Source organism: Salmo salar, chromosome ssa11 (assembly GCF_905237065.1).
Source record: "Salmo salar chromosome ssa11, Ssal_v3.1, whole genome shotgun sequence".
Classification (NCBI taxonomy): Eukaryota; Metazoa; Chordata; class Actinopteri; order Salmoniformes; family Salmonidae; genus Salmo; species Salmo salar.
In genome coordinates this window covers 69,647,632-69,668,362 of record NC_059452.1, presented here as the reverse complement: position 1 = coordinate 69,668,362, position 20,731 = coordinate 69,647,632, and the positions used below count along the sequence as shown (strand labels likewise).

General features: G+C 47.6%; 1 protein-coding gene across 7 annotated transcripts in view; it reads right to left on the bottom strand.

Moving 5' to 3' along the window:
• The window catches only part of LOC106562976 (disabled homolog 2-interacting protein), a 256,858-nt gene that overhangs the window by 64,915 nt on the left and 171,212 nt on the right, over positions 1-20,731 (bottom strand). Inside the window, exon 1 of one of the 7 annotated variants that reach the window (XM_014128142.2) lies at positions 12,628-12,928. The exons of the other annotated variants lie outside the window; for them this stretch is intronic. Coding sequence (XP_013983617.1) covers positions 12,628-12,650 — 23 coding nt within the window. The 5' untranslated portion in view covers positions 12,651-12,928. Of the gene's footprint in view, positions 1-12,627; positions 12,929-20,731 lie in introns of those variants that run through there. 7 annotated transcript variants of the gene reach the window in all.

The following is a 20,731-nucleotide window of genomic DNA, read 5'->3' as shown; positions in this document are numbered from 1 at the left end:
TACAAATCAACGGTCACACACACATGCATGCAGGTACACACACAAACACACACAATTACAAAACACACAACCACACACTAACAAACAAGCAATTACTCACACACCCAGCCACACAGTAAATGTGCATTAGTCCCATTCGCCTTGACGTTGAGGATGTCTTTGTAGGAGAGAAAACACTACAATCAGACTGGCCGTCTGTCTGTCTGTCTGTCACGCCGCCATACAATCTGTCACAGGCTCCATCTCTCTCTCTGTTGGCCAGAACAGAACAGATGTGCTGTTTCCTCCTTCTCTCTGTTCAGATGGAATAATGAGTCCCTCAGGTCTCCTCACAACAAATCTCGGCATGGTGCTGTTTGGCGTGTACGTTTTTTGTTGACTCATCTCAAAGCGGTCATTTTTTTTAAATAGTTTTTATATGGATGCAAGGATGCTGATATTAGTGTGTGTCTGTGTGTGTCCACCTGCCAGCTGTAAATTGCAGTATCTCAGAGAGAGAGAGAGAGAGAGAGAGAGAGAGAGAGAGAGAGAGAGAGAGAGCAGTAACCGCCCTTCCTGCCATAAGAGGACAACAGAACGGAGGGATCCTGTCAGGAATCACTGGAACGGAACGGAGGTTGTGTGTGATCGGATCTGTTGACGGAACCACTGACGTCTAGATACGGACCTTAGAACCCGAACGCTTCTGTTAATCAGACAGACAGACCAGATCCAACTCACTGTTTCAGACTGAGATACCCCAGGGAACTCTAGGGACTGAGAGAAACTACACAAATACTGTACACTCAGACGAGACACTTTTCTCCTAAGTTGGAGCCATTGAGTTAATGCAGCATCAGCCATCCCAGGCAACTAAATGATGCTCCTTATAGTGGAATCTCTTCCCATAGAAGCCTCAGCCAGATATAATAATTACCCAATGGTCATCTGACACAATGGGCGGCCTTGATTGGCTTTGAGAGAGAGAGAGAGAGAGAGGGCGGGAGAGAGAGAACAGAGAGAGCAAGAGCGGTCTGGTGCTGCTGCATTAGTGCCATCTAGCCTGGTACCGACAGAGGAAGAAGAGAGGACCACTCACTCTCTCATTCTCTCAGAGGCTAATGCACACAAGACAGAATAAGGGGATTACACCAGGGAGAGGGAGAAAAAAAAACAGGTGCCCCAAGCAGCCCTGAACCAGACAACAAGGGATGAAAGACTAAGCCATACAGTGCGCCTTCCCTTTTATGAGGAATAATAACAGCAAACACATCCTTTCTCTTTGAGCCTGCTGCCTGCCTCACTGAGAGGAAACGTAAAAGCACAGATACTGTATGAGAGGAACAGCTGAACACAGAGACATGAATTAGTTCGAGCAAGAGGAAAAAGAGGGGGGCTTTTTGAGGGCTGTGACACAAAGAGAGCAGGAAGCTGTGTTGGCTGTAAATGACATCATCTCTCTGGCTCTCTATCGCTCTCTGCCAGGATCCTTTAGGAGCCCGTCGGGAAACCTGGCTCACTGACTCACAGCAAAGCAGCAGTGCATTATGGGTAGTGCTGTCTGGGAGCTGAAGTCCTGTGGTTAAACAACATCTGCTGTGGATCCAACACAGCCGGGGCTAGGGTACAGAGGTCACCAGAGGAAACCAAGCCAACACACACACACACACACACACACACACACAGATATAACACACACACAGATATGCACACACGCACCACACACACACAGATTACTATGACAGATCACGTTACATGCTGGGTGGGAGGTTTTCTGCGTATTCTGTGTAACACCTGCTATAGGACACAGAGAGGAAAGAGGACACAGCCTATTCAGCTGCAACTGTACAGCTGGCTGCCTCACAGACTGATGGCATGATGTTATGGTCCTCGTTGTTTTAAGTAGCAGAGCAGCTGTCCACTTCAACAGACCAGAGGATGAGCTGACCGGACCTGACCAAAGCAGAGGAGACCACCAGCTTATATTATTATGTCACTCTCCAGTGATGACCACTTTAGAAAATGACAGACAGATGATGAATAGCATATACCAAACTGTTTCCATGTGCTGAGAACATGGAGTGGTGTTGCGGAACTAGCCAAAGCTATAATAATTTTGTGTGTGTGTGTGTGTGTGTGTGTGTGTGTGTGTGTGTGTGTGTGTGTGTGTGTGTGTGTGTGTGTGTGTGTGTGTGTGTGTGTGGACGTGTTTAACTATACTTGTGGGGACCAGTAAACAAACAGAAATATGACCAACTGGGGACATTTTGTTTGTTCCCACAAGGTCAAATGCTATTTCTAAGGGGTTTAGGTTTAAGGTTAGAATTAGTGTTGCAATTAGGTTTAGGGTTAGGAGCTAGGGTTAGGTTTAGGGTTAAGGTTTAGGTTAGGTTTTGGGGTTACGGTTAGGGTTGGGTTTAGGGTTAGGGAAAATAGGATTTTGAATTGTGTGTCCCCACAAGGTTAGTTGTACAAGACTGGGTGTCTGTGTGTGGCAGGGTGTCACAGTAATCACAGCAGGAGTAAAGTGGCCTTATAGATTAACTCCCTGACCTTTCAGATTGCCATGGTAACTGGGATGCATTAATGAGGTCAAAGGTCAGGCTGATAAAGGACCCTTAATGAACCAATCAGGTCAGGGGTCAGAGGTTAATGAGGATGACAGTCAGAAGGAAAGCATATTATTACGCATTGAGAGACATGTTTGGTTAGCTATTGATACTAGCTCCATTTCCAGTCTTGACTTGTGAGACTAGCGATCTACAGTGTCTGGAAAACATGTGTATAGAAAGAACAGGAGACATGAGCGTGAATACCAAGCTCGATGAACTGTATGATTAAGAGACCTTCATGCATAGACATAGACCAGCATCAGCTCATAGCTCATCCCCCTCTGGCCTCAATGTGATCTCAAATACACAGCACGGTGCCCCGCTAACAGAGGATGTGGAGAAAGAGAGCGCAAGATGGGGGCCAACAGAACGTACCCGATGACACGGATTCAGAGAGAGAGACAGATTGGTTGGTTTCCAATCTCTCAGGTCACGGGACGAGAGGAAGCCTCATGTTGGAGCAGGAAGTGTGCCCTCTGACCCACAGACCGCTGAGGGGTAGTAGCAACAGGGAGAGAGGAGGGAAAAAGAGAGAGTAGGGAAAAGGCAGAGAGGAAGTAAAAGATCCTCAGAAAGACACTCTCCTTCATGTTGACCTCTTCACAGCCAACGTTAATTTCTACCTCCCTCACTATATCCTCTCTGTTACATTCTAGTTAGACAATAGTGTAATGAGTGTTACGACTATTTATCAGCAGCAAATAATTTGACCACGGTTGATGCCATTCTCTTTAAAGTTTTAATTAAAAAAAAATCAGCTGTTACGGGACTGTTTTATTGACTATAACACTATTACTAATCAAATGTATTTTGAGGGAAATGAAAACATGCTACACGTGGCAGTAGGCCTTAAGAATAACGTAAAACCGCTCCTTGACTCTATCCAGCCACGAAAACAATTCCAGCCCACTGAATGAATTGACAAACGGATGGAATGGGCGATAATTGTGCAAGTTACTTCACAATCGACTTTCAAATTAGGCCTAACTGAATGATGAGAATGAAGAGGTTGATTTCATTTAGAACAATAGTGTAATGATGAGTTTGTGTTGTGCCTATTTATCAGTGTTGGCCCTCATGTTAATCATTGGGGGTTGATACCACTCTCTTTTACGTTTTACTTTGTAAAAAGAAGCAGTTACGGGACTGTTTGATTTACTGTAACTCTGTTGCTAATTACATTTGTTGTAAGGGAAACGAAAACATGCTACTGTGAGAGTAGAACTTTAGAATCATGCAAAATATATCCTTCAATCCAGTAGATGAGCGGGAAACAAACAAATCCAGTCAGACTGCACAGCCGGCCCCTCGAAACTACACCCAAGCTACTTCGAATAATTTCACACATAATAAGAGTTAGCCTATAGACCAGACTAAATTGACAATAATCTGACGAGTCACAATATAAGGCCTATCACTTGTCAAACTGTACATTAAGAGAAAGGTAACATCACTTTATCAAATCACACGCAGGTAAAACATTTGGATTTCTATATAGTATCAGAAAGAGCATATTCTGCAGTTTCTATGACACTTACTTTTGTCAAATAACTCAGTTCTATTTACAAAAACTTTTCCCAAGAATATTTGTGCTGTCCATGCAATCAGCACATGACCAGTCACGCGGCAGCATTGCTCTGGCTACTAAGCAAAAACGAGTAACATAATAAACTGAACATTTAAATATGCTATTTTGTGGTCAATGGATGAATGGGCAATAGAAACCAGATAGAAACTGATAATGGTGCATGTGACTTCATTGAACTGAATGATAAGGAGGGTGAAGATGGTGATCAAATTTGACTGATCCGAATGATGAGGGTGAAGAGGATGATTAAATTTAGAACAATGGTGTACTGATGATGAATAATTTTGGGCGTTGTGGGCGATCACATTATTTTATTATAAAAGGCTGGAAATGGTATATAATTTCCACTTGGAGAGTCAAATAAGACACTGAGTACAACTGTAGAAAGGCCCATGGAGTTGATGGAATCGTCCTTTAATTCATGGCCACTTGCTCAGCTGGGCCAGGGGCGCTTTAATTAGGTCCGACAGATCTCAACTTATTAAAAGGAGGAAATCGCCCCCACCCGACCTCACTGCTTTCTCTTCCTCAATTCTGTCTAATCCAGACATTCTGTGCGTCCATGAATCAACGTAAGTCCACCGAATCTATTACCTTTCATCTGTTACCTTTCATCTGAACCTTTCATCTGAACTATCTGTTGCGATTGGGACAGCGGGCCATTAGTTATTGTATATAGTTATTACCGCGGAGCGCGGCTTGGAGCGCACACTTCAAACCTATTGGGTTATGTCAACAGACAATGATCATGGCCCTACAGATCATCACAGGCCAATTATGTACATATGAAGACAAACCTGAAAGGATGAAATATGAAACGTCATTATTGTTTGCTGAACTGATCAATTTTGATATCAAACTGATTATAGATTGAATAACTGATAACTGATCGATTGATATGCATTATCCTTCTCATGATTATGATGAATGGTTATGATCCTAAATGACTCCATTCTGCTTCATATTGAATTCCTATGGAGCCGTATTGTTGAATTACATCATTCTGTTAATAATGAGAATGATTGTTATGATTTGACTTTCTGATTTGAATTTGTTTGGATACATGTTATTCTGTTTCCTTTGTTATGCAGCACAGACAAACTACCCAGTAAATATACCACTTTGTGGTTAAAGGAATTCCTGCCTCAGTCTCATCCATTCCTCTGTCACCTGACCCGTGACCAGCTGTTAACCTTCACTATTGTCAGTTAGCCTACCTGTCCAGCTACCCACACAGATTCCAATAATCTTTCAACAACATACAACTTGTTTAGTTCCCAATGGAAAGCCGAACGAAACAAATGGACACACTGACAGCATTGCAAATGCTGCAGAATTTAGATGAGCTGGAGTCGGATGGAGGACAGGATATTGAGCTTGAAATCGATATTGCTGATGAAGAGTCTTCATCTGATTCTGATGTTGACTTCGAGCCTCCACCTCTGATCCCTGAGCCTCACCGCAGAAAAAAACATAACAGAGACAAATAAGACGGTGATCCCAACTGCCACGGTGAGACAGGAGTCTGGGAGGGATGGCACGGTGAGACAGGAGTCTGGGAGGGATGGCACGGTGAGACAGGAGTCTGGGAGGGATGGCACGGTGAGACAGGAGTCTGGGAGGGATGGCACGGTGAGACAGGAGTCTGGGAGGGATGGCACGGTTTGGGAGACAGGAGTCTGGGAGGGATGGCACGGTGAGACAGGAGTCTGGGAGGGATGGCACGGTGAGACAGGAGTCTGGGAGGGATGGCACGGTGAGACAGGAGTCTGGGAGGGATGGCACAGTGAGACAGGAGTCTGGGAGGGATGGCACGGTGAGACAGGAGTCTGGGAGGGATGGCACGGTGAGACAGGAGTCTGGGAGGGATGGCACAGTGAGACAGGAGTCTGGGAGGGATGGCACAGTGAGACAGGAGTCTGGGAGGGATGGCACGGTGAGACAGGAGTCTGGGAGGGATGGCACGGTGAGACAGGAGTCTGGGAGGGATGGCACGGTGAGACAGGAGTCTGGGAGGGATGGCACGGTGAGACAGGAGTCTGGGAGGGATGGCACGGTGAGACAGGAGTCTGGGAGGGATGGCACGGTGAGACAGGAGTCTGGGAGGGATGGCACAGTGAGACAGGAGTCTGGGAGGGATGGCACGGTGAGACAGGAGTCTGGGAGGGATGGCACGGTGAGACAGGAGTCTGGGAGGGATGGCACGGTGAGACAGGAGTCTGGGAGGGATGGCACGGTGAGACAGGAGTCTGGGAGGGATGGCACGGTGAGACAGGAGTCTGGGAGGGATGGCACGGTGAGACAGGAGTCTGGGAGGGATGGCACGGTGAGACAGGAGTCTGGGAGGGATGGCACGGTGAGACAGGAGTCTGGGAGGGATGGCACGGTGAGACAGGAGTCTGGGAGGGATGGCACGGTTTGGGTAGAAATGAGTGACGTGTTTAAGTGACATGCAGATGTTGCAGCACATCAGAGATTGATTGTACTGTTGATTGTACAGTAGGTGGGACATGTCTATGGATGAACTCAAAACATTTATTGAACTCTTGTCTGTCCGCGGGGCATACAGTGTAAAGAGCATGGATGTGGAGTCATTTTGGTCTGATAGGTATGGGGTTGACTTTTTCCCAGAGAGCATGCCACGCAACCACTTCAGAGTGAGCATGCCACGCAATTGCTTCAGAGAGAGCATGCCACGCAACCACTTCAGAGATCACGCCACACAACCGCTTCAGAGACCATGCCACGCAACCGCTTCAGAGAGAGCATGCCACGCAACCGCTTCAGAGAGAGCATGCCACGCAACCGCTTCAGAGAGAGCATGCCACGCAACCGCTTCAGAGAGAGCATGCCACGCAACCGCTTCAGAGAGAGCATGCCACGCAACCGCTTCAGAGAGACCACGCCAAGCAACCGCTTCAGAGAGAGCATGCCACGCAACCGCTTCAGAGAGACCACGCCACGCAACCGCTTCAGAGAGACCATGCCACGCAACCGCTTCAGAGAGACCACGCCAAGCAACCGCTTCAGCGAGAGCATGCCACGCAACCGCTTCAGAGAGACCACGCCACGCAACCGCTTCAGAGAGAGCACGCCACGCAACCGCTTCAGAGACCATGCCACGCAACCGCTTCAGAGACCACGCCACGCAACCGCTTCAGAGAGACCATGCCACGCAACCGCTTCAGAGAGACCACGCCACACAACCGCTTCAGAGACCACGCCACGCAACCGCTTCAGAGACCACGCCATGCAACCGCTTCAGAGAGAGCACGCCACGCAACCGCTTCAGAGACCATGCCACGCAACCGCTTCGAGAGACCACGCCACGCAACCGCTTCAGAGAGAGCACGCCACGCAACCGCTTCAGAGACCATGCCACGCAACCGCTTCAGAGACCACGCCACGCAACCGCTTCAGAGAGAGCATGCCACGCAACCGCTTCAGAGAGAGCATGCCACGCAACCGCTTCAGAGAGAGCATGCCACGCAACCGCTTCAGAGAGAGCATGCCACGCAACCGCTTCAGAGAGACCACGCCAAGCAACCGCTTCAGAGAGAGCATGCCACGCAACCGCTTCAGAGAGACCACGCCACGCAACCGCTTCAGAGAGACCACGCCACGCAACCGCTTCAGAGAGACCACGCCAAGCAACCGCTTCAGCGAGAGCATGCCACGCAACCGCTTCAGAGAGACCACGCCACGCAACCGCTTCAGAGAGAGCACGCCACGCAACCGCTTCAGAGACCACGCCACGCAACCGCTTCAGAGACCACGCCACGCAACCGCTTCAGAGAGACCATGCCACGCAACCGCTTCAGAGAGACCACGCCACACAACCGCTTCAGAGACCACGCCACGCAACCGCTTCAGAGACCACGCCACGCAACCGCTTCAGAGAGAGCACGCCACGCAACCGCTTCAGAGACCACGCCACGCAACCGCTTCAGAGACCATGCCACGCAACCGCTTCAGAGACCACGCCACGCAACCGCTTCAGAGAGAGCATGCCACGCAACCGCTTCAGAGAGACCACGCCACGCAACCGCTTCAGAGACCACGCCACGCAACCGCTTCAGAGAGACCACGCCACGCAACCGCTTCAGAGAGACCACGCCACGCAACCGCTTCAGAGACCACGCCACGCAACCGCTTCAGAGAGACCATGCCACGCAATCGCTTCAGAGACCAGGCCACGCAACCGCTTCAGAGAGACCACGCCACGCAACCGCTTCAGAGAGACCACGCCACGCAACCGCTTCAGAGAGACCACGCCACGCAACCGCTTCAGAGAGACCACGCCACGCAACCGCTTCAGAGAGACCACGCCACGCAACTGCTTCAGAGAGAGCACGCCACGCAACCGCTTCAGAGACCATGCCACGCAACCGCTTCAGAGAGACCACGCCACGCAACCGCTTCAGAGAGAGCACGCCACGCAACCGCTTCAGAGCCCACGCCACGCAACCGCTTCAGAGACCACGCCACGCAACCGCTTCAGAGAGAGCATGCCACGCAACCGCTTCAGAGACCATGCCACGCAACCGCTTCAGAGAGACCACGCCACGCAACCGCTTCAGAGACCACGCCACGCAACCGCTTCAGAGACCACGCCACGCAACCGCTTCAGAGAGACCACGCCACGCAACCGCTTCAGAGACCATGCCACGCAATCGCTTCAGAGACCACGCCACGCAACCGCTTCAGAGAGACCATGCCACGCAACCGTTTCAGAGACCACGCCACGCAACCGCTTCAGAGACCACGCCACGCAACCGCTTCAGAGAGACCATGCCACGCAACCGCTTCAGAGACAATGCCACACAACCGCTTCAGAGAGAGCATGCCACGCAACCGCTTCAGAGAGACCACGCCACGCAACCGCTTCAGAGACACCACGCCATGCAACCGCTTCAGAGAGAGCACGCCACGCAACCGCTTCAGAGAGACCACGCCACGCAACCGCTTCAGAGAGATTATGCGACACCTGCGGCAAGTGCACACGAAACAAAGCCCATGAAAACTGTGTGCAGTGCAACCAATTTGTTTGTGGGGATATCTCACACAAAGCCCCGAAGTTGTGTGCTGACTTTGGCCCCGAAGCATAAAGAGAAGACGAGATTGATTCATGCATGAAGGCACGAGTATAAGGGCACAATACACTGTCCAATGCAATCAACAAAAGAATGTTTTATATCTTGTCATGAATATATTTCCACAAATATTTCTTGATGCATTTCATCCTTTACGATTGTTCATGCACTGGTGCTTTTGTTTAGGAATACGGCAAATAAATTGCACCCAGCTGGTTATATTATTATCTTTTACTTTCTAATATGTCAAAATAAGCTGTAACTGGAGTTTCTTAATTACTATAACTCTATTACTAATCAAATCTACAAGTAAAGTTGATCAAATGGACTACACTCAACTAAACAAATAACTATTGTTGTTTGTTTTTTTAATTGGTATATTTATTCATGCAATTAATCATTTACAATAATTTATGCACCATCTAGCAAGCGTTGGCGCTTATGTTTGTGCGGGTTGATATGCATCGGATGCATATGCTAAAGGGGACGCTTGGCAACATTCTCTAGCGGGTATTTATAGGCTCAAAGGCCAGTCTGTTCTAGTGTTAAGGAAAGGAGAAATATTTGCTTGTGTCTGACATACGCTGGTGGCTTTGATTGACGGGTGCTTTTACGGGGGTGTGCGTGTGTGAGTTCGCTAATTCTCTCTGTGAGCCTATACACTGAGTGTAGAAAACATTATGAACACATGCTCTTTCCATGACACCGACTGATCAGGTGACTGCTACGATCCCTTATTGATGTCACTTGTTAAATCCACTTCAAATCAGTGTAGATGAAGGGGAGGAGACAGGTTAAAGAAGGATTTTTAAGCCTTGAGACAATTGAGACATGGATTGTGTATGTGTGTCATTCAGAGGGTGAATGGGCAGGACAAAAGATTTAAGTGCCTTTGAACAGGGTATGGTGGTAGGTTCCAGGTGCACCAGTTTGTGTCAAGAACTGCAATGCTGCTGGGTTTTTCACGCTCAACAGTTTCCCGCGTGTATCAAGAATGGTCCACCACCCAAAACTTGACACAAATGTGGGAAGCATTGGAGTCAACATGGGCCGGCATCCCTTCGAAATGCTTTCGACAGCTTGTAGAGTCCATGCCCTGACAAATTGAGGTTGTTTTGAGGCCAAAAATAGAAATGTGACCCCCCTCGGTGTACATTTGCCTGGCCAAATTCCAAGACCGTCACATGTCAAAGCCCTAGAGCCATGTATTCTCACAACTAGCCATGTATTCTCACAACTAGCCATGTATTCTCACAACAAAATATAGGTATTGTTACACATATAGTTCCACTGTTAAACTATTTCATTTAATCAAGACTAGGATTTACTTAAACTACTAGCACACAGCTCAGACACGCGTGCATGGCCCACAAGACATGCCACCAGAGGTCTCTTCACAGTCCCCAAGTCCAGAACAGACTATGGGAGGCGCACAGTACTACATAGAGCCATGACTACATGGAACTATTTTCTACATCAAGTAACTCATTCTAGAAATGAAATTGTACAGATAAAAATACACCTTATGGAACAGAGAGGACTGTGACGAGACACACACAGGCACAGATACACGCATTCACACACACGATAAAATATGCACTATACACACGCGTGCAAAATTGATTTTGTGTTGTATATATGTAATAGTAGAGTAGTGGCCTGAGGGCACACACGTCATGTGTTATGCAATCCATTGTGAAATGTAATGCAATGTTTTTAATTGTATATAACTGCCTTAAATTTGCTGGACCCCAGGAAGAGTAGCTTCTGCCTTGGCATGGGGATCCATAATAAACGGGGATCCATAATAAGTACAATACAATACCTTCTAAAGTGAAGTGGGCATTTAGAGGAGCCCTTCTACACCATTTAAATGAATGCAAATGAATCTCTCTATAGCCCTACAGTAGAGCGGTTTCAATAATAATTAGGAGATTGGAGACTCTTAGTATACACAGTGATGTTAAGCATGACTATGGGTTTTAACTTGACTACTCCCTGCTGAGAGAGAGAGCGGTGTGTGTGTGTGTGTGCGCGTGTGTGCGTGTGTGTGTGTGTGTGCGCAGAAAGAGAGAAAAAAGAGGATGAGCAGAGAGAGACACAGTCAAATAACCACATTACATAATTGTTATCATGCAGCATTCAGTATAAGAGCTGCTGGGGAAAATAGAAATGAGTTACAAACAAGCAGGCTTCTTACTTAAGCCGTTACATAACAACGACATCCTTATACCAGTGCTAAGGGAACATAGCTGAAGGAAGGTATTTGGGGGTGGGGTTACTGCAACAACAACAAAAAATGCTAATACGCGAACTAATAAAGGCCCATTGCAGTACTTCAGTTTTGTTTGCCCGCGCTACAGTCGGCTACATCGGTTTGCTAATACTAGTAAAGGCCAAGTGCACTACTTTTTATATTTAAGTAGTGGTGCTGTACAGTACTGTCACCTCCCTTACATAGCCACTGGAAGTAGGGGTGCAGAGAGTGCTACAGCACCCCCTGAGAAATCTGAGGGGGAAAAAATCAATATAATTTTTTTTTTTTTTTAAACACATATATATATATATATTATTAAGATTTTTCAGGGGGTGCTGTAGCAATGTAAGGGAGGTGATAGTACTGTAAGAAAATGAAATGAGAAAAGGAGGATGAAGAGAGAGAATGAGCTCCTTACAAAGTTACATGGCAATGGATAGGAAAGTGCTGAAGGAACTGATGCTTGCCTGCAATAAGCCAAAACTTCTTAGACAGATAAAGTATGGTAACACTTACAAGGAAAAACACTAGAGCATGGCTGAACTGGTATTCAGAGCAAGCTTTTAAGGTCTGCCTCTCTCTCTCTCTCCCTCTCCCACTTCTATTATATTCTGTATTTTCTCAACATCAGAACTATTCTAGATCAAAACACAATAATAGAACGATACAATTGACTAATAGCGATAAATAAATAACAACATTATTACAAGCAATTTCCTCACATTAGTAAACTGAACTATATGCTTTGATGTCTTGTTCTGCACTACAGTGGATTTGCCCCTGGCACGGAATATTTCCATCTACAAGTCTGAACGCGTCCGCGTCCGCGTCCCTAAACCCTCGTTCTCAACCCTTTTCCAACCAGTTTCCTGTTTACCCCAAAACATTCCAATTCCAGTAACTATATTCTCCAAGCCATAACCTTCGTAAACATGATGTAACAGCTAGCGACAATAATTTGTTTAGGCTACACATCCCTGAGGGAAAGAGGGCGGAGGTCGCAAAATCAAACAGCGCGCAACAACTGTATCCATCATCAACACACACCAGCCAAGTTTTTACGAAAACATGAAGGCAACATAAGATAAGAACACTTACGATTTACTAAAGAGGTGAAACATTACTCCATGGAAACCCGCACGGATTCCCAAAAACACACCACTTCAATTTGGGTTGCATTCCTACGCGCGCTAATCGCAGCTTGTTTTCCGACTATTTTTGCATCCCTGGGAATGGGCCGCAGCCTTCCCTTTGAGCTACCATGCACACAGACTCCGAATATAGGCTGCTGTAGTCCCGAGGGAGCAGTCTGCTGTGCTGTGAGTCAAACACCCCCCATCTCCATTCCTCTCTCCACATCCCCTTTAAAAAAGCTTTTAGCGCTCATTTTCATGGAAAACAAAGCTGATGCGTATTGACAGTTTATTTCGGATAAATAAATAAATGGCATTTCATATATCAGTAGGCTACTTATTTTCTAATGTCGTGTAGCCTAAATTGTAAGGGGGGTAGGGGTACACATCGATCATTACAAACTGATTAATAACATAGTTATGTTGCTACCAATAATTTAGTAATAAAGCAAAAAAACTGATTTCACTTTGATAGGATTGTTTTATGACTGAGGATGCAGTATGAGAGATGGACATTGGACACCCAACTGAATTACTGAATCAAAGAAGCACAAAATCACAGCCACTTGGAGGCGGGGTGCTTACCAAGGGTATGGAGAATCATCCAGTCAATACCACCCCCAACTACACAGAATACAGATGACATCATCAACCAAGTGTACTCCTTCACAGTATGTTTCCCATGGATACGGATGTCAGTTTAGTGCTATCCGGTAAACTGATCCTAGATCTGTGCCACCAATACAGTGGCAACCCGTCATTCAGGGCAGGTGGGGTTGTTTAGCTTTTCTTTTTCTTTTTTTTTGCCTGTTTTCCATGTTATTTTGGCATTAATACGTGTCACATATCAGTTTGCAAACAATGTAAAAAAATGATAAAGTTAATAAAGCCGCATACAAACTTAGTCTCTTTTTTGCTTTCTTAAGTAAGGCAGCTCCAAAATACAAGTGTTTCACCCTAGCTCAGTGCTTTCTGTGGTGGTGGGGCAGCCAGCGCAAAATACAGAGCGTAGGGGTTGGTAGTGTTCTCTAGCTGCGCTGTGATTGGCTCAGTGTTCTGTCACTCATGGCGACACTACGTCACCTCAAAATCATAGGGTAGAGCTCGATAATTCAAGCCCCTTGGGTGCTGCCATAGAGTTACATTAGAAGGGCCCGTCCAAGAAGGCTCATGGTCATTGGCCACAGATAAAATGACGTCTAATCACGTTATAGCTACAATAATTTTGATTGGACTGATGATGTCAACATCATACTTTCAAAATCTTAGCTAGCAAGCTGCAGTCATCATGATGAATCAAGTCGACAATCTACTGGCAAATCCTTTTCAATCCTTGTCATATGAAGAGAAATAATTAAGAGAAATTATAGATAAAACATATCGGTGCTCATCGGCCATTGGACACAAACATTACACAAAAAGTTGGAAATCTCAAATTCAATAATGAGTGGTTTGGAAGGAATCAGTGGCTAACTGCAAGCATTGGAAAGCAATCACTAGCCTGCTATTCAGTGGAGTGGGTGTGTGGTCCCGAGTCTGGGTTGAAGGGTCTCTTTTCCAAGCTTAAAAGGATACATTTTCAACATTGGCCATACTGTCAATCTAGCATGACTTCTGCCGCACTCAAAACAACTGGAAACTTGGAACTGGGAAATCTGACTTCAGTGAGTTCAAGACAACTGGGAACTCTGAAAAAAACCGAGATCCTACTGGGAAAATAAGTTTTGAATGGTCATCCAAATCGGAATTGCAAATTGGGAACTCTGGCCTCTTTCTAGCGCTCCGACCTGAAGATCACTGACGTCATCATGATTCGACCTTGTTTTTTTAAGAGTTCCCAGTTGTCTTGAAAGCACCATAAATCCAGAGAATGCCAGACTTTCATGACAAAGTTTCATGTCAAAATTTGCCCATGAAGGACCTACATGCCACCTTCCTGTTCAAGTGAGCACAGCACATCAAAGTGAGTCCAAAAATGTATTGTATGCTGCTGCATAAATGATGTAATATGCCAGGGAGATATGTACACTGTCTGTAGCTTAGAAAATAATACTAAGTGTATGTTGTGTAGTAAGCTGTTAGTAGCCCACGTGCCTCACCCTAAGAATTTCGCCTACTGTTCTGACTTGGTGGTTCACATGTTGCCTATAGCCTGTTTTAGAGAAATGTTTCATTGTCTACTTATATGCCCCCTTTATTCATCCTACGGTTCTGACTTGGTGTACAGGGAGAATATTGTAAGAACGGCCCATGTTCTGAATTCTGTTGCTGTACATTCAAAAGTGCTGAACAAATAGTTATATCGTACCCTTATGCCATAGTTTGTACATCTCAATTGTCAGTAGAAACCACATTTGTTTAAGCAAGTCAGCCAAATCAGCTATGTTTTTTTTAAAGGCAGTAAATGAGGCTGAATTAACTGTTTCGCTGCCAGACAAGGCTCCGCTGATAGCCAGGTGTAGCAGTGGTAAGGTGTTGGGACTGCTGTTGGGATTCTGCTGTTGGGACAGCTTTATGTAGGTCCGAACAGTTTGTGGGCACCGTTTGGCACCGTTATAGTGCAATTAATGTATTGTTTAGTGTTGTGTTGTGTAGTGGCTTTGCTGGCATGCATTAAAAAAAACGTCTTTTTGGAGTTTGCCCCACCAAGATTGACATGCTAAAATAGTTTATAGTGCACTACTTGTGACCAGGGCTTATAAGGCTCTGGTCAAAATAAGTGCACTATATAGGGAATAGGGTGCCATTTGTGACGGAACGAGGGAGTCGACAGGGGAGCCACTGTAGTGACTTCAAATGACCTTAGAACACACACAGATGTTGGCACTTCCAGGAGGCAGAGAGCCTACAAACTCACCCCATACTGTTTAAATAATGAGGTGCAAATTGATCCAGTGTTTCATGTAAGCGAGTCAGAGTTAATACAGGTACTGTACTCTCAAAATGTGTACTAATTTAATGGATGTGTAATGGTTTCTGCTTGATGTTACTGCAAAACCTGGTAGTGGAGAAGCACACTAATTATCCAGTAGACAGAGGGCCATAAAGTGTAAGAAAAGTTTCGCAAGAAGAGTCTGTGTCAACAGTGGACACGTAAAAGGTAGCTTAGGTGTAACCAAGGCGCTAGAAACCTTACGAAACAGTGTCCTTACAACAATAGGCAAGCAGAGAGGAACTCTAATCTGCCTCGAAGAACCGAAACTGAAGGAGGTTTGGTGTGTTTACTCCTCTGCAGTAGATTGGTGTAGCTTCTAATCATAAACAAACTGTCCAGGATGGGATTTTACAGCAGGCAGGGCTGGTTAAAGTCTAACTACAATGCCATGGTAAAGTCTAGGACCTAGACTCTAGAACAATACATTGGGAGGATGTATTCATTTCTCTAGGTCTTGTTCATATTATACCCTAACACATAGTGTTGTCAGACTGTTTACAATCAAAATGCAAAATGCAAAATGGGGAACTACTCTTGAGTATGTTTGTGTCCAGTGTAGCGAAAGACAGACAGCGGTGGAGCAAATGTCATATCTCAGTGGCCGTGTCCAAATACCCATACTAGCATACTACATACTTAATAACTGCAGTGGGCTAAATTAGGGTCACACAGATTGTTTCTTTGTAGTCTTAAACACATTCACTTTGAAACAAAAGTATACACCTCACACACATGGTTGTGGGCTTACAAAAAAGAAGACACTTGTACCATGTCAGATATAGAGTTGAAATGTATTACATTTGGAGTTTGCATCCCAATATTACAGTTTACATACATCACAGAAGGTTGAAATATAGCAGAACTGTTTCACATGATAACACCGGATTTTCTGCGTTTTCTTTTATGAAACTATGAAATTAAGAAAAATATTATTAACATTCCACCCATGAGGCCACTAGGTAATTTGACTGCAGGAAATACACTGAAAACGATGTACTCATTGTCGCATACTATTTAGCACTTCGTTTTTAGTCAAAAGTATGCAGCAACGCATAGCGGCTCCTGACTGGCTGAGTAGGTGTCACGACTTCCACCGAAGTCGGCTCCTCTCCTTGTTCGGGCGACGTTCGGCGATCGACGTCACCGGCTTTCTAGCCATCGCCACTCCATTTTTCATATGTCCATTTGTTTTGTCTTGTTCCATACACACCTGGTTTTCATTCCATAATCACAATGCATGTATTTAGTCCTCTGTTCCCCTCCATGTCTTTGTGTGTAATTGTTTCTTGTTATGTGGGTATTGTCAGGCGCTATACTTTTGTTAAGTTCCATGTTTTTGGCACGCTTATGTTGTTATGTGCTGTCATTTTTTGACCGGAATTAAAGTGCGCCTATTTACTACATTCTGATCTCCTGCACCTGACTTCGCCTCCGTACACACCCTTGACAGAATTACACACCCGAACCATGGAGTCAGCAGGAGCAGGGACCCCGGTTAGAGGAGTCGAGGAGTGCGTCCAGGAACATTCTGCTATGTTACATCATCTTGGTGCCATGATGGATCGCTTTGTCCAGACTATGGACCGCTGGGAGAGACAGGAAGTCTCCCCAGTGCCGCGACCAGTGTAACCGGGGTTACCTCTACCCGTCCAGTCTGGAGCCAGTCCCAGTGGGATGCGTCTCTCCCTTCCCAGGGAGTATGATGGGACAGCAGCACAGTGCCAGGGATTCCTGTTACAACTGGACCTCTACCTGGCCACTGTGCACCCAGCTCCCTCGGAAAGGGAGAAAGTGTCTGCCCTCGTCTAATGCTTCTCGGGGAGAGCTCTGGAGTTGGCAAACGCTGTGTGGGGAGAAGGAGACGCGGCGTTGGACCACTTCAGGGAGTTCACCCGTTGCTTCCGGGCCGTCTTTGACAAACCGCCCGAAGGTAGAGCGGCGGGGGAACGGCTCTTTCATTTGAGGCAGGGGACGAGGAGCGCCCAGGAATTTGCCCTGGAATTCCAGATCTTGGCCGCCGGAGCAGGCTGGAACGACAGGGCCCTCATCGATCACTATCGGTGCAGCCTGCGCGAGGACATCCAACGTGAGCTGGCCTGCAGGGGTGCCACCATCTCCTTCGACCAACTGGTGGATTTGTCCATCCGGTTGGTGCCCATGGAGTTGGGAGGCACTGCGCGTAGGGAGACTGGAGGAGGAGCCATCACGTGCACCATCTGTGGCCGCAGAGGGCACACTGCTGGTCGGTGCCATGTCGGTTCCTCTGAGAGTCGAGGCAACAGGCAGGGCACCCTGGCGTCACCCCAGGTGAGTCTGCACCACACTCATCCATAGTCCTCTGTTGACCACCTGTTTGTACCTGATTGTTTCCCTGATTTTCCCCCGCATTCCCAGCATAAGGCGCTCGTCGATTCAGGCGCAGCTGGGAATTCTATCGACAGAGCATTAGCCCTTAGTTTAGGGATCCCCATTATTCCTGTAGTTAGACCTTTCCCGGTTCACGCTCTGGATAGTCGACCATTAGGGTCCGGGCTAATCAGGGAAGCCACCATCTCCCTGGGCATGGTGACGCAGGGGGGTCACGAGGAGAGAATCAGTCTCTTCCTCATTGACTCTCCTGCATTTCCCGTGGTACTAGGCCTTCCCTGGTTAGCTCATCATAACCCCAATATCTCCTGGCAACAGAGGGCTCTCACGGGGAGGTTGCGAGAGTGCTCAGGGAGGTGTGTAAGGGTTTCCGTTGGTGCTACCACGGTGGAAAGTCCAGACCAGGTCTCTACCGTGCGCATCCCGCCAGAATATGCCGATTTGGCTCTCGCCTTCTGTAAAAAGAAGACGACTTAATTACCACCTCATCGACGGGGGGATTGTGCGATAAATATCCTGGCAGACGCTGCGCTTCGCAGGAGTCACGTGTGTCCCCTGTCGCAAGTGGAGATGGTGGCTATGGAGACATATGTTTCTGAATCCCTGCATCAAGGGTACATTCGGTCCTCCACTTCACCCACCTCCTCAAGTTTCTTTTTTGTGAAGAAGAAGGATGGAGGTCTATGCCCGTGCATTGACTACAGAGGTCTCAATCAAATCACGGTGAGGTACAGTTACCTGCTACCTCTTATCACCACGGCGATTGAGTCAATGCATGGGGCGCGCTTCTTCACGAAACTGGATCTCAGGAGTGCGTATAACCTGGTGCGTATCCGGGAGGGAGACGAGTGGAAGACAGCGTTTAGTACCACCTCAGGGCATTATGAGTACTTAGTCATGCCGTACGGGTTGATGAATGCTCCATCAGTTTTCCAATCCTTTGTAGACAAGATTTTCAGGGACCTGCGCGGGCAGGGTGTAGTGGTGTATATCGATGACATTCTGATATACTCCGCTACACGCACCGAGCATGTGTCCTTGGTATGCAAGGTACTTGGACGACTGTTGGAGCATGACCTGTACGTCAAGGCCGAGAAATGCCCGTTCTTTCAGCAGGTCGTCTCCTTCCTAGGGTATCACATTTTCACATCAGGGGTGGAGATGGAGAGTGACCACATTGCAGCCGTGCGTAATTGGCTGACTCCCACCACGGTAAAGGAGGTGCAGCGATTTTTAGGGTTTGACAATTACTACCGGAGATTTATCCGGGGTTTTTGCCAGGTGGCTGCTTCCATTACCTCAATGCTGAAGGGGGGTCCCGTACGGTTCCAGTGGTCGGCTGAGGTGGACAGGGCTTTTGGGCGGCTAAGAGCTCTGTTTACTTCGGCTCCCGTGCTGGCCCATCCGGATCCCTCTTTGGCGTTCATAGTGGAGGTGGACACATCCGAGGCTGGGATAGGAGCCGTGCTCTCACAGCGCTCGGGTATGCCACCAAAGCTCCGCCCCTGTGCTTTCTTCTCAAAGAAGCTCAGCCCAGCGGAGCGTAACTATGATGTGGGGGACCAGGAGCTGTTGGCTGTGGTTAAAGCGTTGAAGGCGTGGAGACATTGGCTTGAGGGGGCTAAACACCCTTTTCTCATCTGGACTGACCACCGCAACCTGGAGTACATCCAGGCAGCAAGGAGACTGAATCCTCATCAAGCAAGGTGGGCCATGTTCTTTACCCGTTTTGTGTTTACACTGTCCTACAGACCAGGTTCCCAGAATACGAAGGCAGACGCACTGTCCCGGCTATATGACACAGAGGAGCGGCCCATGGATCAGACTCCCATACTCCCGGCCTCTTGCCTGGTAGCGCTGGTCGTGTGGGAGCTGGACACGGACATTGAGCAGGCGTTGCGTACAGAGCCTGCTCCCCTCCAGTGTCCTGTCGGGCGTATGTACGTTCCGTCTGCTATCCGTGACCAGTTGATCTATTGGGCCCACACGTCACCCTCCTCTGGTCATCCGGGGATCGGTCGGACGGTGCGCTGTCTGACTGGGAAGTACTGGTGGCCCACCTTGGCTAAGGACGTGAGGGTTTATGTTTCCTCCTGCTCAGTGTGTGCCCAGTGTAAGGCTCCGAGACACCTGCCCAGAGGTAAGCTACACCCCTTACCCGTTCCACAACGACCTTGGTCACACCTGTCTGTGGATTTTTTTAACCGATCTACGTCTTTCACAGGGAAACACTACGATCCTGGTCGTTGTGGATCGTTTCTCTAAGTCCTGTCGTCTCCTCCCTCTGCCCGGTCTTCCTACGGCCCTACAGACTGCGGAAGCCTTGTTTACTCACATCTTCCAGCACTACGGGGTGCCTGAGGACATAGTGTCTGATCGGGGTCCCCAGTTCACGTCAAGAGTCTGGAAGGCATTCATGGATCGTCTGGGGGTCTCGATCAGCCTTACCTCGGGTTTTCACCCCGAGAGTAACGGGCAGGTAGAGAGAGTCAACCAGGATGTGGGCATGTTTCTGCGGTCCTATTGCCAGGACCGGCCGGGGGAATGGGCGGCGTTCGTGCCCTGGGCCGAGATGGCACAGAACTCGCTTCGCCACTCCTCCACCAACCTCTCCCCCTAGGTGGGGCGGGGCGAGTGCGGGTGGATTTGTCCAAATTCAACAGACATGCGTCGCATTAACCAGCCTGACAATAGTTCATTTCCAATTCCATTAATTTCTCTAAACTCTAAATAGAATAGGAATGGAGTTATAGGCTTACTTAGGCTG